This window comes from Oncorhynchus clarkii, chromosome 12 (genome assembly GCF_045791955.1).
Source record: "Oncorhynchus clarkii lewisi isolate Uvic-CL-2024 chromosome 12, UVic_Ocla_1.0, whole genome shotgun sequence".
Lineage (NCBI taxonomy): Eukaryota > Metazoa > Chordata > Actinopteri > Salmoniformes > Salmonidae > Oncorhynchus > Oncorhynchus clarkii.
Window position 1 is genome coordinate 27639235 of NC_092158.1, and position 16565 is coordinate 27655799.

At 40.7% G+C, this 16565-nt stretch overlaps 1 protein-coding gene across 3 annotated transcripts in view; it reads right to left on the bottom strand.

The window, feature by feature from the left end:
- Positions 1-20: 20 nt before the first annotated feature.
- LOC139422955 (StAR related lipid transfer domain containing 8) overlaps positions 21-16565 on the bottom strand; it is a 44964-nt gene continuing 28419 nt past the window's right edge. Inside the window, exons 7-14 of one of the 3 annotated variants that reach the window (XM_071174471.1) lie at positions 16012-16171; positions 15580-15778; positions 14954-15164; positions 6354-6468; positions 5763-5984; positions 4788-5005; positions 3747-3923; positions 21-3032 (exon numbers count right to left, since the gene is read on the bottom strand). In XM_071174471.1, coding sequence (XP_071030572.1) covers positions 2915-3032; positions 3747-3923; positions 4788-5005; positions 5763-5984; positions 6354-6468; positions 14954-15164; positions 15580-15778; positions 16012-16171 — 1420 coding nt within the window. In that variant the 3' untranslated portion in view covers positions 21-2914. The remainder of the gene's footprint in view (positions 3033-3746; positions 3924-4787; positions 5006-5762; positions 5985-6353; positions 6469-14953; positions 15165-15579; positions 15779-16011; positions 16172-16565) is intronic. The other 2 variants (XM_071174469.1, XM_071174472.1) reach the window with 2 other exon arrangements.

The following is a 16565-nucleotide window of genomic DNA, read 5'->3' on the forward strand; positions in this document are numbered from 1 at the left end:
TTACCAGCAAGAGAACACGCTTTCTGGGAACCAATTTATTAACAAATGTTTTGTGTGAATACAGTTATTGTAAACACAGATGTGCAGAATCACAAATGATTTTGCATACCCAATTGATATTACACAAATTGTATTGCATAAATGTATAATAAAAAAATATTGAAAAAATATATGGAATTGAAAAGGTGTAAATGAGTGAGATGTTTTGGGTTTTAGGGTGTGACATTTGCTTAGGTTTGATCAATTTGACATTCAGATGCAATGTTACTACTTGCCTCTGAAGCTCAACTGTGACAATTGGAAACAAATTATGATGGTGAAGAAGGGGGATTTTGGGAGAGAAATGACATATTTCACAAAGCCAGAACTCAAAATAACATTCATTCGTTTTTCAATATTTGTTTATTGATTTTCTACTCTATTTTACAGTCAGAGCAGTATAATACAAATAGGTAGTAAAGGAAGAGTAAATAGTAATAGATGAGACAAATAAGATGAACACATTGTTGTGGGCTAAAATGCAAGTTATTTACAACTGCTTCATTGAGTACAATACAATGGCCTGTTATGTTACAAAAAGTATTCACTCAAAACTACCCTGTAGTTCACAGATATGTAATACTTGTGTTTATGGCTATTACTTCCCCACAATTGTTTAAATTATGTTCATTGCATTAGTTATTCAGTGGGAGTAATCCCATTTAGGTGTACGGGCTATTAATGTATGTATGTAAAGCATATGGCATTAAAAAAAACACTGAAAAAGGTTACGTGCATTCAGTCATTGCACTTCCACCCATTGCATAACTCAGATTAAAATGAGATCTAATTAAAAATCATTCCTGTATATAATGCCCAACAGAAAAATACGTCAATGGTTCGATTCTGTACAGACAGAGGTAGTCACATTCCTGTGACTCATACGAAGACTCATTCATACAGACATAAATAAAACACGGATTACTGAGACACAATAAAATACAATAATACTGCAGACACACACAGTAATTAAGCAATCTACACAAATGCTGTCTAAAGCTCAGGTTGTCTGTCCACTTTTGAGCGTGTCATGATCCTTGTCCCTTCTCATTGTGATCGCAAATCCTGACACAAGCAATTACTCATGAATAAATCTTAAACTGACATCAAAGCGTGAATTATGCAAATTTTTGCGCTCCATGCTTATATCTTATAGTTTGGTGCTTGGTGGACAGATATTTGCCTATTTCACAAATGGCTCGGTTCCCAATTCTAAACTTCTGAAGATCTGAGGAAGAAGAATGATCCCTATAGCTCAGCAGCTAAGCAATAGCTAAATTAGAGTGAGAGGAGGTTAACCAGTTAGTCTTTAAAAGAGAAGAGTAAAAATAAGAGACATAACAGGAAGTCCAGAGTAGTCCCCTCTTATGATAAACACTTGAGTAAAATAAAAAGTTACTGAAGATGTAGGGCTGAAGCAAGGTCTGAAAATGCACAGTGTTTTAAGACACACTACCACCCACTAAGGAGCCTCAATAACAAAACCTTTTCTCTCTAACATCTAAGTATGTTTGCATTATCAACACTGAGGCTAGCTATTGAAAGTGTCATTCTCAAGTTTGAGACACATCTAAGGACGATAATAAAATATATTAGCTCTGTGAATTTATCATGAAGAAATTGCATAGCATACAGTACAAGCATGAATGGTTTCTATAGAGCTCTCCTGATTGTGTACTAGCTTATTGTGTAAAGCTAGTTGCAGCTAAAAACATTCCATGGCATTTTGGCATCATCTCCATAAGTCTTGATAAGTCAGCATTAACCCTTTCAGTCCCGAGACACAAGCAAAAATCGGCTTTTCATTTATCTTGCTTTCATTTATCTGCATGTCCAGCCCTTATATTTAGCTTCACATATAAATGTTTAACCATTTTATTTTCAGGGCAATCAGGGCAAAAATGTGCCATAAACAGTTGTAATTATGTGTTTTATTGTCAAAAGTCAATAAAAAAATAAAAGCCAAAACAAAAACCGGATAAAAATGAATTGATATGAATGCTGTAAGCACAGAAATGATTTGCTCAGTGGGAAATTAATATCCAACTAGTCAGTGACAACTTTGTGGAGCTTGGACTTTGTGACAGCAATTATGTGTGCTTATTACAGCATTATAGACGCTATGTTCTGGGATTTCCTATGATCTTCTATGTAGAAGAACCCCTTACAGTTTTATAGACACTATGTCCTGGGATTTCCTATGATCTTCTATGTAGAAGAACCCCTTACTTTCTAACACCTGTTGTGTAGCTTGTCTGTCATAAAGTAAAACATGTTACATGTGTGTATTTGTGAGAATCCCAGCTTTTCATAGATAGCTTTTAATAGTGTAGCTCAAACCATTCGGACTCTCTCTTACTTTGTGAAAAGATCCGGCCCCGGGCCCTTTCAGGATCCACCAGTCTCACAGACTCCGCTCTAGCTCAGCCCCGTTAATCACACAGATGCAGAAGAAATAGATGAATCAAATAGTACAACCCAGAAATCTGTAGCTCAAACACAAGATGTTAAACGGGTAAGAAGTCCAAATCGCACGGATGTCGCGGCGGGACTCATAAAGCTTTCAAAAGAACGGCTTTTGCATAAAGAAACTGTCTATTTTCTTTCTTTCAAGGTACGTTTTAATGTTTTATGGTCAGTTAATGCATAGGCTGGTTTAGATTTGTAAATATTGCTGACATTCCCTCAGTGGCTCCTCATGGGGCATCAGTGCAATCTGAGTGAGAGTCCACATCCTGACAGTACCCTGTTGATGACACTGGAGAGTTTATCAGGCAGATGTAATATAATGCTACAGAATAGGCACCCTTCATTTGAGTCATTGTGTGCTGTAGGCAGCACGTGTCTCAAGTGGGCCGACGGTCCTTCTCAAAGTTCAAAGCTTTGTCTCGGTTCCTTTCACTGTCAGCACAGGGAAGGAGTCCCGTATCCTAGCAACCTCCACCGCACAGAGATGGCCAAACACTTTGTTGTACCACTCAGGTGATCGTCCCCTGAAAAATTACAACAAAAGGTCAAATAAGAAATTCGTATCCAGTTACACAATTCAATAGCAGGGGAGGTACCCCCACTCCTCAGAAGGATATTTCAATGCAATTAGAGTTTCTTTCACACAACATGTTTATGTTGCATAATTATTTGAATGATAATTATGCCAATGTTCGAAACTTCCAAATTAATTGCATGAGATCTTGGTCAACATGTTTTTTATAAAAAAAATTATTTCACCTTTATTTAACCAGGTAAGCTAGTTGAGAACAAGTTCTAATTTACAACTGCGACCTGGTCAAGATAAAGCAAAGCAGTGCGACACAAACAACAACACAGAGTTACACATGGAATAAACAAGCGTACGGTCAATAACACAATAGCAAAAACTAAAGTCTATATAGAGTGTGTGCAAATGACGTGAGGTAGGCAATAAATAGGCCATAGTAGCGAAGTAATTACAATTTAGCAGATTAACACTGGAGTGATAAATGAGTAGATGATGATGTGCAAGTAGAGATACTGGTGTGCAAAAGAGCAGAAAAGTAAATAAAAACAATATGAGGATGAGGTAGGTAGATTGGGTGGGCTATTTACAGATGAACTATGTACAGACTATGTTCATAGGCAGTTAATCAATTAGCCATTTAAATCATCATTGAAATACATGAGTCCAGTCCAATGGAAATGAATGCATAGATGAGAAGCTGGATCCCTACCTGACGTCTGCTCTGCAGTAATGCGTCAGCCTGGACCGGCCCATCCCTGAGGGCTCAATCAGGACCCGTGAGGTGAGCAGCACTGCCCGTAGCCCTGCCTCCAGGTGCACATTGTCATGGTCCACAGAGGAGGACACTAGCAGACACAGGCCCTGAGGAAGGTCACTACACCACCGCCTAAGCAGGAGAAAAATACAGCAAGGGTCATTACTGTCATCTTTGGTTTAAATCAACAGCCTGAGGCAAGATGTAAAGGTCCAATGCAGCAGTTTTCATCTCAATATGAAATCATTTCTTGGTTACAATTAAGTAACTTACTGTGATTGTTTTCAGTTAAAATGGTAATAAAATAAACTAAATAGATTCTTAGCAAAGGGCAATTTCTCAAACAAGAGAGTTATTTTTTCTTATAGTCAACCCTCCAATCAGAAATTAGGAGAACACTCATTTAGAATGCCTGAAGCTTTAACAGTACTTGAGAATGTGTGTGCGCGTGTGCACACAAGTGTTTTAACTTCAAGAACATTGATCAGAGGAAGTAGGCCTCCTTGAACATTGGGAGCATTAATAGCTGTATGTTACAGTGACTTTGTGTTGTTTATGGTGAAAATGCCATGAACTCTCTAGGAGTGGTCTGAGTGGGAAAGGCAAAACAAAACATTTGCTGTTATTGGCAGAGAAGTTTGGAACTCTCTTTCCTTTTGGTGTATTAACTAATTTACAACATAGTGATGTCCCCATGGAAGGCCAAAACTCCATCCCAACAAAACAGGCAGAAGTGTCAGGCAGTCTTTTCAACAGATCTTACAGTAATTTTCACAATTTCACAGTATTATTCCAACCATTTTTGACTGCACTGGGCCTTTAACACCGCACCTTACTGAACTGACAACTTGACTACCCCTGCGAAAAGGGCAGACATATGTATGATCGGCTTCTGGCCACTCTGCCCTTCCACCCATGTCTCCAAATGAAGCCTTGGATAGAGCCCCAGGCAAGACAGACAATCATTGATGAGCTAATCTCATCCTCCATGCGTACCTAAGCACTACGAAGTCCCTGCGGGGATGAGGTGCCATGCTGTCTGTCACATAGTGATACACCTCTGTGTTGTTCTCAAGAGCCTCAATTACACGGCTGTGGAGCAGGTCATCATCCCACAGGTGGCGCTCACGCAGAACTCTGTGCAACACTGTCTGGGGCGGGGCCTCGATCTCGGTGGTCACTTTCCAAAGACGGATGGGATGGCCGTCCCCTACCTGAATAGAACAAATGGATTGTGAGATTATGGCTCAGGACTGAAAAGTATACTGTAGCTTTAACAAGCGAGCTAACATGCCATCATTTTTCAAAATGGACAGAATTGACTTCATTCTAACAGCCAAAGAAGCTATGCCAAATGGTAAATTCAATTATCCATGGAGGCTTAAGGTAAAAAAGGGAGTTTAACCTTTTCCAATCATACAATGATTGAAGGCCATACTGTTGTGACAATGCAGGGCAAAATCAAAGCAAAATGTATCTTCAATATGACAACATTGACAAACATGGACCTGTGATTGAATGACCTGCAGACAACACTAATAGTAGTACGCACTAGTGCAGGGGGAGGCAACTAGATCCAGCCACGGACTGATTGTTGTCGGAGCGAATGGTCTGGGGGGTAAATTATAAAATTTGTACACTGCAAATTGACCACAACTAAGCCCAAAGAGATATTGTATTTGAAAATAACAATAATTTCATACATACCTTGATTACATTGAGACATGATCACATATGTCTCTTTTTATTTGGGAATATTTGGGAACAGACTTCCTAAAGAAAAATAAATGTTGACCAAAAACTAAAATCATAGCTACAAATTTTGGAGGCCCAAAAAATTACTTGCAGGCCGGTTTTGGCTTACTGTCTGTTGCCGACCTCTGCACTAATATGTTATTGAGCAGTACATTCTGGTTTTGTTTGATAACAGACAGCATAGTATCAGTATGCAGCAGTGTCACTGAGCAGTACCTTCTTGTATGTCAGCTCTGTGTTTTCTGGGCCCAGGGCGCTGTGCCATCCTTTGCTCTTCTCTGTGGACTCCCTCAGTAGAGCCTGGATATTATCCTCCAGGTAGGCTCTGTAATCCACAGGCTCGCCCTTCATGTTCAGGCCCAAGCCGTGGAGAGGGAGTGGCTGGGCATCTGCTGCGACATAGGAGTTCCGCGACTGCAGCATCATCTCATGAGGGATCTGTCGCACCAAATTAGAGGTCAACTGGGTTCTTTTTTTAATTAATAAAAATACATACATAGCAGTTGTCATGTACGCTGCATATAGAGCAGCCTACTGAATTCCTCTGTGAAAGTACATCAAGTTCATATCCGACATGGCATTTACTCTATACACTGTAAACTGTGAAACCATGTCTATTTAATTTATTCTTAAATAAATGCTTTCTAAAAAAATAAACCACTCTTCAAATGGCTCACATTTTTTGGACAATAAATAGTCAATGCATGTGGGTGGTGTTTCGTTACAGATTGATTGTTCTGAGGGATCATCCTATTCAGAAAATAGATTGTTTTACGTCAAGGACTGTGCATATATTCTGTATAATACCTGGAATAATTTCTTGCACTCCACAATCATGTGGCTGAGTCCTTGAGTGGCAGCCATGTTCTCACTCAGGTCCTTGTGGTCCGGTTTTACCCCTGCCCCCCTTCGGTGGATTAATCTTCCACAAAGATGGAACATAGTCAACACACATCACAATCGTTCTCTCAGCTTTGAGTTCAACAGCAGTACAATGTTGTTCATATGCAGCATTTCGATGAGGAAATAGTCAAGAGGAAATGAAATGGTCTAACACTGTCAGTCCTCTGTAGTTTTGTTTGGGCTTTATTTTGACATGATACATCCATGAGGATGTTAATATGCAGCAGTTCGTACATTTCTTTAGCCCAGAGGAAGACCACTGGTCAATGCTTTTGCTAAAACCATTTTTTTAAGCCATTGGTCTTAAATGGATAGCTGCTAGCTTTTCTCATAGGAAAACCTGGCACAATTAGCCACGATGCTGAGCGGATAATTAAATCTGGTAACTAAATAGTGAATTAACCTATCATATACTTTAAACGGTAGAGCCATCATCGATTGCATTTGTTAAAGGTCAATTTGGCCACCAGAGGGAGAATGTTAAACCATCCAACTGCTTGGAATAGTTTGTTACCAATGGTCTTGATAAGTGGAATGTGCTGGAGTGTGCCGATATATTTTGAATAGGGCTGTCAAAGTTGTAGATGCAGGAATGCTGGAACCCCCCGAATTGCGGGTTGCACTGACCCTTTTAAGCGCACGTGTTTCTGCACGAACCCTTTTAAACACAGCACATGACAGGCTCGGTAGCGCTAAACGTATCTAGACTTCTCGAATGCCCAGAACGCCTTCTCTAAGGCGCCGCAATCTCAGATTCAAACTCCTCTCCACCTGCTCTGCAAGCGTCATAATGTCAAAATACGTTCGTTGATCACCAAATATGTAGTTTCGGTGAGCAACTATCTTAATTTACTCCCGTGGCGGCCGGTATGTTCTTACAAAAAGGGTGTACATGTATTTTTACAAGCAACCGAAAGAAATGACTATTCAGCACATACAGTATTTTGGAAGTACATACCGTCCGTAATGGGAGTAAATTAAGATAGTTGCGCACCGAAACTACATTTATTTGGTGATCAAAGAACGTATTTTTGCATTATAACGGTTGCAGAGCTGTTGAGTTTGAATCTGGGCTTCCTCGGCGTTAGAGGGGTCGTCACTAGTTACCACAGCCACAAAGTCAGAAGCCCCGCCCATTTTTAAAACCATTTATCTTCTAATCTGATTTTACATATAACCCTAACCACACTGTTGACCTTGTGCCTAACCTTAAATTAAGACCAAAAAGCACGTTTTTTTCCCCCATTTTTCTCTCTTGATATAGCCAATTTTGACTAACTAGTGGAAACCGTTAGGTGACTAGTGGAAACCTTTGGGCAGGTCTCTAACGCACAGATACCTTTTCAGGTAGTGTTGTTAGCCTATTTTGGTTCACGATGCGTGCAAATTTTGAAGAACAATTTTGAAGGAAAACTTTTTGTTCTCAGATCAAAAGATTTACCAAATTATCCCAATTGTAGAAGTAGCAGCTTGTGACTAGTTCAAGTTGAAGAACATGGATAAGTAGCCAAGGCTAGATCTAAAAGCTGTAGCTATTATATTTTACATGAACTCAGACCTGGCTGGTCTGTTGTTAATATCTTCTATGGAATTCATAACATTCTGAACAAGAATATAAATGCGACATGCAACAATTTAAACAATTTTACTGAGTTACAGTATATATAAGGAAATAAGTAAATTCAAATAAATTCATTAGGCCCTAATCTATGGATTTCACTTGACTGTCCAGGGGCGCAGCAATGGGGAAAAACTCAATCTGATTGGCTGGGCATTGCTGCACCCCTGCCCAGCCAATCAGATTGAGTTTTTCCCCACAAAAGGGCTTTATTACAGGCAGAAATACTCCTCAGTTTTCGAGGTGGCTGTTCTAAGACAATCCCGCAGGTGAAGAAGCTGTATGTGGAGGTCCTGGGCTGGTGTGGTTACATGTGGTCTGCAGTTGTGAGGCCGGTTGGACGTACTGTGTGTGTGTGTGCTTAACTTCAAGAACATTGATCAGAGGAAGTAGGCCTACTTAAACATTGGGAGCATTAATAGATGTATGTTACAGTGACTTTTGTGTTGTTTATGGTGAAAATGCCATGAAAAACGTTCAAATTGATGAGCTATTGATAAGAGCTAGGTAAATGAGTAATCCGTTTGGAGAAGGGGATTCTAAATACACATAGCAATTGTTTTAGATGATCCCCGGAGATTAATGTGAAACCAGTCATATGGAAACAAACCGTAATATCATATCATCATTAACTCGATTAATTATGTTAACTGTTTGGCAGCCCTAATTTTGCATGATGCTTCCTTGACAATGCTACTGATGTTACACAAAATTCAAAAGGCCGTAAGACACATTTCTGGATATATGACAGAATTCCATGTTTTTGCTTACCGTTTCGTATGTGCTTTTACAAAAAAAATAACATCTACAAGAATTATACGTACAGTGGGGAGAACAAGTATTTGATACACTGCCGATTTTGCAGGATTTCCTACTTACAAAGCATGTAGAGGTCTGTCATTTTTATCATAGGTACACTTCAACTGCGAGAAACGGAATCTAAAACAAAAATTCAGAAAATCACATTGTATGATTTTTAAGTAATTCATTTGCATTTTATCGCATTACATAAGTATTTGATACATCAGAAAAGCAGAACTTAATATTTGGTACAGAAACCTTTGTTTGCAATTACAGAGATCATAAGTTTCCTGTAGTTCTTGACCAGGTTTGCACACACTGCAGCAGGGATTTTGGCCCACTCCTTCATACAGACCTTCTCCAGATCCTTCAGGTTTCGGTGCTGTCGCTGGGCAATACGGACGTTCAGTTCCCTCCAAAGATTTCCTATTGGGTTCAGGTCTGGAGACTGGCTAGGCCACTCCAGGACCTTGAGATGCTTCTTACGGAGCCACTCCTTAGTTGCCCTGGCTGTGTGTTTCGGGTCGTTATCATGCTGAAAGACCCAGCCATCTTCAATGCTCTTACTGAGGGAAGGAGGTTGTTGGCCAAGATCTCGCAATACATGGCCCCATCCATCCTCCCCTCAATACAGTGCAGTCGTCCTGTCCCCTTTGCAGAAAAGCATCCCCAAAGAATGATGTTTCCACCTCCATGCTTCACGGTTGGGATGGTGTTCTTGGGGTTGTACTCGTCCTTCTTCTTCCTCCAAACACGGCGAGTGGAGTTTAGACCAAAAAGCTCTATTTTTGTCTCATCAGACCACATGACCTTCTCTTATTCCTCCTCTGGATCATCCAGATGGTCATTGGCAAACTTCAGACGGGCCTGGACACGCGCTGGCTTGAGCAGGGGGACCTTGTGTGCGCTGCAGGATTTTAATCCATGACGGTGTAGTGTGTTACTAATGGTTTTCTTTGAGACTGTGTTCCCAGCTCTCTTCAAGTCATTGACCAGGTCCTGCCGTGTAGTTCTGGGCTGACCCCTCACCTTCCTCATGATCATTGATGCCCCACGAGGTGAGATCTTACATGGAGCCCCAGACCGAGGGTTATTGACCGTCATCTTGAACTTCTTCCATTTTCTAATAATTGCGCCAACAGTTGTTGTCTTCTCACCAATCTGCTTGCCTATTGTCCTGTAGCCCATCCCAGCCTTGTGCAGGTCTACAATTTTATCCCTGATGTCCTTACACAACTCTCTGGTCTTGGCCATTGTGGAGAGGTTGGAGTCTGTTTGATTGAGTGTGTGGACAGGTGTCTTTTATACAGGTAACAAGTTCAAACAGGTGCAGTTAATACAGGTAATGAGTGGAGAACAGGAGGGATTCTTAAAGAAAAACTAACAGGTTTATGAGCCGGAATTCTTACTGGTTGGTAGGTGATCAAATACTTACGTCATGCAATAAAATGCAAAGGAATTACTTAAAAATCATACAATGTGATTTTCTGGATTTTTGTTTTAGATTCTGTCTCTCACAGTTGAAGTGTACCTATGATAAAAAATTACAGACCTCTACATGCTTTGTAAGTAGGAAAACCTGCAAAATCGGAAATGTATCAAATACTTGTTCTCCCCACTGTAGCTACATCCATCGTAAAAACGGAATCAAAGACGATGGTAGTCTTGTCAAGTGTTAGCATTTTTTCACCCAACTACCATAAGACAGTTGTTGAGTTCAAAACCCATTTAGGGTAAATTTTTTTAAGGAAATGTCCCTCCACTGTTGGTCCTGAAGTCAAATAACAAAGTAGATAATTACAAAAATGCATATAAAAATATATAGGCCTACATTTAGGAATACACTCTATGCAATATATGTATTATGATACTGTATGATTATTATCATTCTTAATCTTCATTTTCAAGGTGATGACTGCAATTGAAAATCAAAATTTCGAAGGAAAAATTATCACTCTCTGAGGGATTTGAACTTACAGTGAAAGTGGTGATAGATGTCAGGAACTTGGTGCTTTACACTAAGTTAATTGTCAAGACATACTGTATTTGCATGCTTTTCCCCAGTCTCTCTTTCTCTCTCTCTCCTGGTTTTGACCTTTGCCTGTCCTGACTCTGAGCCCGCCTGCCTGACCACGCTGCCTGCCCCTGACCCTGAGCCTGCCGTCCTGTGCCTTTGCCCATTCTCTGGATTACCGACCTCTGCCTAACCTGAGCCTGCCTGCCATCCTGTGCCTTTGCCCATTCTCTGGATTATCGACCTCTGCCTGCCTTGACTTGTCGTTTGCCTGCCCCTGTTACTGTAATAAACACTGTTACTTCAACACAGCCTGCATTTGGGTCTTACCTGAAACGTGATATACACAGTAATTATGACAACTTCCGGAGGATGTCCTCCAACCTATCAGACCTCTTGTAGCATGAACTGACATGTTGTCCACCCAATCAAAGGATCAGAGAATTAATATCTGAATTAATCTAGTACTGAAAGCTACAGCTAGCTAGCACTGCAGTGCATGACATGTGGTGAGTAGTTGAGTCAAAGAGAGAGAAAGACAAGAGTTGAACAGTTTTGTACAAATTCATTTCTTCCAAAATTTAGGAGAAGCAAGAGAGAGAGAGCTAGCTGTATTTGGTTGTATTTTTTTTAAACGTTCAATTAGCTAGCCAATGCAGCTAGCAAGTTTAGTGTACACCAGGCTCAAACAGAGAGGGATGCTATATTAGCCAGCTGGCTATGGCTATCCAACACTGGAACTTTTCCAAGTCAATTGAAGCTTTTGGTTTAATTAATTTCTTGCCATCGGGTTCTGCCTGTGTAACTGCTAAACCAGTTTTTGACTTTACACTGTACTGCATGATTGTAGTGGGTTTACTAACACGTCAGTTCTAGTTGACTATGACTTGACATTGATGTAGGCTGTGTGTAGCATTTGGCTGTCATGGGAAGTTTTATTTGCCTGGTCACAGACAGCTGATGTGTTGTGCACTGAAGTCTACAAGCGAAGGGAAGAGGTGAGAGGAGGAGAGCGTGTAGATAGTTGCGAGAAGAAATTATATAGACATGAGCAAAATGTTCATGCTGTTTTCATGTGGCTGCTATGAAAGTGAACTGTTCGCATGTGATTGTGGTGTATTCATTCTGCAGATTCTGTTAAATTCTTCTTAAATGGAAACCAACGTAACGAAATGGGAATGAACATAACTGAATTTGTCCAATAATAGCTCTCATTTACAACTGTTGGACTGATGATCACACCCTAGATCAGCTACTGTAGATGCAGGCAAGAGTGCGCAAGGCGGTATTGAATGTGTCACTGTCTGTCACCTTGACTACTCAAAAGTCTCTCAACCTGTGCACATACATTGTAAACTTTCATTCACAAGCTAGGTTGAAGCAACCTCATGATGGGTACAGGACATTTTCATGTAGTAGCCCAAGCCTATCGATGTTACATTGTGCTGGGTGAATGGAATATGAATGACAGTCATACAATATGCTGCAACAAAAATAAGGCCATGCTCATAATTTTGTTTTAGCACGCTCCTTCATCTTAAACTGCACCGACTGCCACTGGTACAGATACACCATATTCTGACCTTGACTTAATTCCCTAAATATTCTACCACCTTTACGTGTAAGGAAAGATATGATCCTTTATTGATGTCACTTGTTAAATCCACTTCAATCAGTGAAGATAAAGGGGAGGAAACAGGTTAAAAAAAAAAGTTTAAGCCTTGAGACAACTGAGACATGGATGGGCAAGACAAAAAATGTAAGTGCCTTTGAAAAGGGTATGGTAGTAGGTGCCTGTCGCACCAGTTTGTGTACCGCAACGCTGCTGCTAGGTTTTTCACACTCAACAGTTTCCCGCGTGTATCAAGAATGGTCCACCACCCAAAGGACATCCAACCAACTTGACACAACTGTGGGAAGCAAAGGAGTCAACATGGGCCCGTATCCCTGTGAAATGCTTTCGGCACCTCGTAGAGTCCATGCCCTGACGAATTGAGGTTGGTCTGAGGGCATATGGGGGGGGGGGGGGGGGAGGTGCAACTCAATATTAGGAATGTTTGGTATACTCAGTGTACATTAATTACTGTCTAGTGTCACTTTAGTGTTAGTTTCCTACAATTTGTAGCCAATATTTTGCATAAATTTATTCCATTCTGTTTACCTTTCTTTCCTCTGTCACATCAGTGTAGATTGTTCCTGATGGTCTCTAGCAATAGTGGATCATATTAGGCTAACGTGCAATCATTTGGGACATGTAGTGCATTTGAATAATTATGGAACTCAGACCACGCGTAGCAGTTTAAACCTGGAGCCTGGCGCATGATTCACGACGACTGGACCGTTGTCATACAGTTCAATGATTAGTGAGGATTAGGGTATATTTATAGGACTATTGTTTAACCCCTCTTGTCCACTTTTTTCCAACTTCCAACATTATATGGATTGAACTTGAATATGGCAACTTTCAGGATGAATTAAACCACTATTGTTATTCCTCAATATATTTTTTCCATAAAGGCTCTCCAAACCTGTTTTTTATGATTCATACTTAAATACTTTCCTAACCCAAAAATGTGTCAAAATAATCTGCAAGATCAGTGTATTTCTATATCTACCAGTTAGGGCTGAAACAGGGATGAATATGCATACATGGTATCAGTCAAAAGTTTGGAAAACACCAATTCATTCCAGGGTTTTTCTTTATTTTTCTACAATGTAGAATAATAGTGATGACATCAAAACTATGAAATAACACATATGGAATCATATAGTAACCAAAAAGTGTTAAACAAATCAAAATATATTTTATATTTGAGATTCTTCAAAGTAGCCATATGTGTTATTTCATAGTTTTGATGTCTTCACTATTATTCTAAAATGTAGAAAATAGTAAAAATAAAGAAAAACCCTTGAATGAGTAGGTGTGTCCAAACCTTTGACTGGTACGGTGTCTCCTGACCCCTCCTGTCTCAGCCCCCAGTATTTATGCTGCAGTAGTTTGTGTCGGGGGGCTAAGGTCAGTCTGTTATATCTGGAGTATTTCTCCTGTCTTATCCAATGTCCTGTGTGAATTTAAGTATGCTTTCTCTAATTCTCTCTCTCGGAGGACCTGAGCCCCAGGACCATGCCTCAGTACTACCTGGCATGATGACTCCTTGCTGTCCCCAGTCCACCTGGCCGTGCTGCTGCTCCCGTTTCAACTGTTCTGCTTGCAGCTATGGAACTCTGACCTGTTCACCGGACGTGCTACCTGTCCCAAACCTGCTGTTTTCAACTCTCTAGAGACAGCGGTAGAGGTGCTGACCTGTGCACCCTCGACAACTACTGTGATTATTATTATTTGACCATGCTGGTCATTTATGAACATTTGAACATCTTGGCCATGTTCTGTCATAATCTCCACCCGGCACAGCCAGAAGAGGACTGGCCACCCCTCATAGCCTGGTTCCTCTCGAGGTTTCTTCCTAGGTTTTGGCCTTTCTAGGGAGTTTTTCCTAGCCACTGTGCTTCTACACCTGCATTATTTGCTTTTTGGGGTTTTAGGCTGGCTTTCTGTACAGCACTTTGAGATATCAGCTGATCTAAGAAGGGCTATACATTTGATTTGATGTGAAATTTGATTTGATACTGTATTTAGACCACTTTCTTTCATCGATCCATATGTTCAGAATTTGTTCTCTCTATGTATTCTAGTGAGTTTGTCTACATAATTCTTATTAAAGCTGCACCATATTTAAAGGGATGGCTTAAGATCAATTTACTGAAAACCCGATTAAAGGGATGGCTTAAGATCGAGAAAAACTGTTGGCCAGCAAGTGGGAGGGTTTTCAGAGAGTTGATTTACAGTTATTTAGTGTGAGCAAGGTAGCCACACCCGTAGAGCGCATTATGCGCTTGCAATAGGTAAGTCTGAATACCAACTACTGAGAAGTGCATAGGAAAGGCATGTCTAGGAAAAGTGTAACTGTCCTAAGTCTGAATCTGCCCCTAAGTGCCAGGCAACACATGCCAAAACAAATCAAAACATGCCATGATGAAAACATACACAGAAACACGAATACCAGTACATACCTGGGGGAGGTGCCCTCTTTCTTGGAGATGTTGAGGTGTAGGATGGAGGGGGCCAGGCACACGGCCAGGTTCCCAGCTGTCATCTGGTTCTCCTCGGCAGAGGCGATGTCACTGAGGAAGTAGAGCAGGGTCTGCAGGACCTCCCGGTTCTCGTCAGGCAGCAGGATGACTGCAGCCTGGGCTGCCTGAAGACGCATGTCCTTCGGGACACCTGGGAAACACACATGACAGATACATCTGAATGTGAATTGCTATGTTGGTTTTAAGATCTTAGCATGATACTGAGGACGAAACTGATGACATTTGAATGCACCTGGTAATTATAGCAGTATAGACATTCCATGTATATCATAACCAGACATCAAATACAGACAGTAACTTAATGCCATGTTTGTAAAACCTCGATAAACCCTAACTCTAGCTGTAAAATCCAAGCTGGAGGACATTATAGAGTACAGTATGATTACTGTGCCTATCAATTAGTTGATTGACTTCTCAAAGGAGACTTTATCTAGTCAATGATTTCAATCTGATAAGTGTATGCTGAAGGGCAATTTAAACCAGACACAGGGGTTCAGAGCTTCCCAGAGTGGATGAGAGGGGAACACTTAGAGCCACTGACTCACATTGGTAGATCTGCAGGAAGGTTTCAGTGAGCTTGGTGGTGAGGACAGGCTCAGGCAGGTCTCTGAAGTACTGTTTCAGCAGGTCGGCCACATCGTAGGCTGATTGGCCCTGGTACCTCACGTGGTCTGGGGAATTTTCATTCAGCTGCCGCAGAGTCTGGATCCGAGACTTCACCCCAGACTTACGGAAAATGCCAACCTTGACAGGAATAGGAGTGAAAAACAGTTGATACTGTCATTGGTGTATTAGCATTATTCATAAACTTCAATGCATTATCATATATAATGTATCACCAAGTACATGAAATCTCACTACAATAGAAATACAGTAACATAACATATCTGGAGTGGAACACATACTAAAATCATAAGGTTATACACACACTGTAGCATGAGGGAACACGTTCACGTTGAGGGGATGAGAGTGACTACCTTTTCCAGACATTGGCTACGGAGGTAGCGCATGGCCTGCTGGATGCTCTGGGGTAGGGGTTGCCCACTCCTTTGGACATTGATGATTGGTGGAACACCAAAAACCTGTTTGTCCCTGTAGTCAGGGACCTTACTCCTCTTCATAAACTTAGGAATAGACCTGCCAATACAGAGGAAAAGGGGGACTAGATTCAATCTTTTGATTTAGATATCACCATAAAGTTTGTTACCTGAAATACATGTAATCTTGCCAAAGTGGGTGTGTTGTGGGTGATTTGGTAGTCTAAACAGAGTGGGAAAAGGGTAGAAACCATGCAAACAGCAGCACAGGTAACATTATATATTTTCCTTGGACATCTGATGTCTTTTTTGGATGAAAACTGTTTGGTCTATTGCCAAATCCTAATCAGTCTATTTTGGAACAAAACGGTTTCAATTTTGTCTGATGCATATTCACATAATGCTTTTACACTATGGGATGAAGCCTAATTGGGTGACAGCACATGGCTGATGATTCAAGAGAAATTAAAGTTTGAACCTTTTAGGATGGAGAA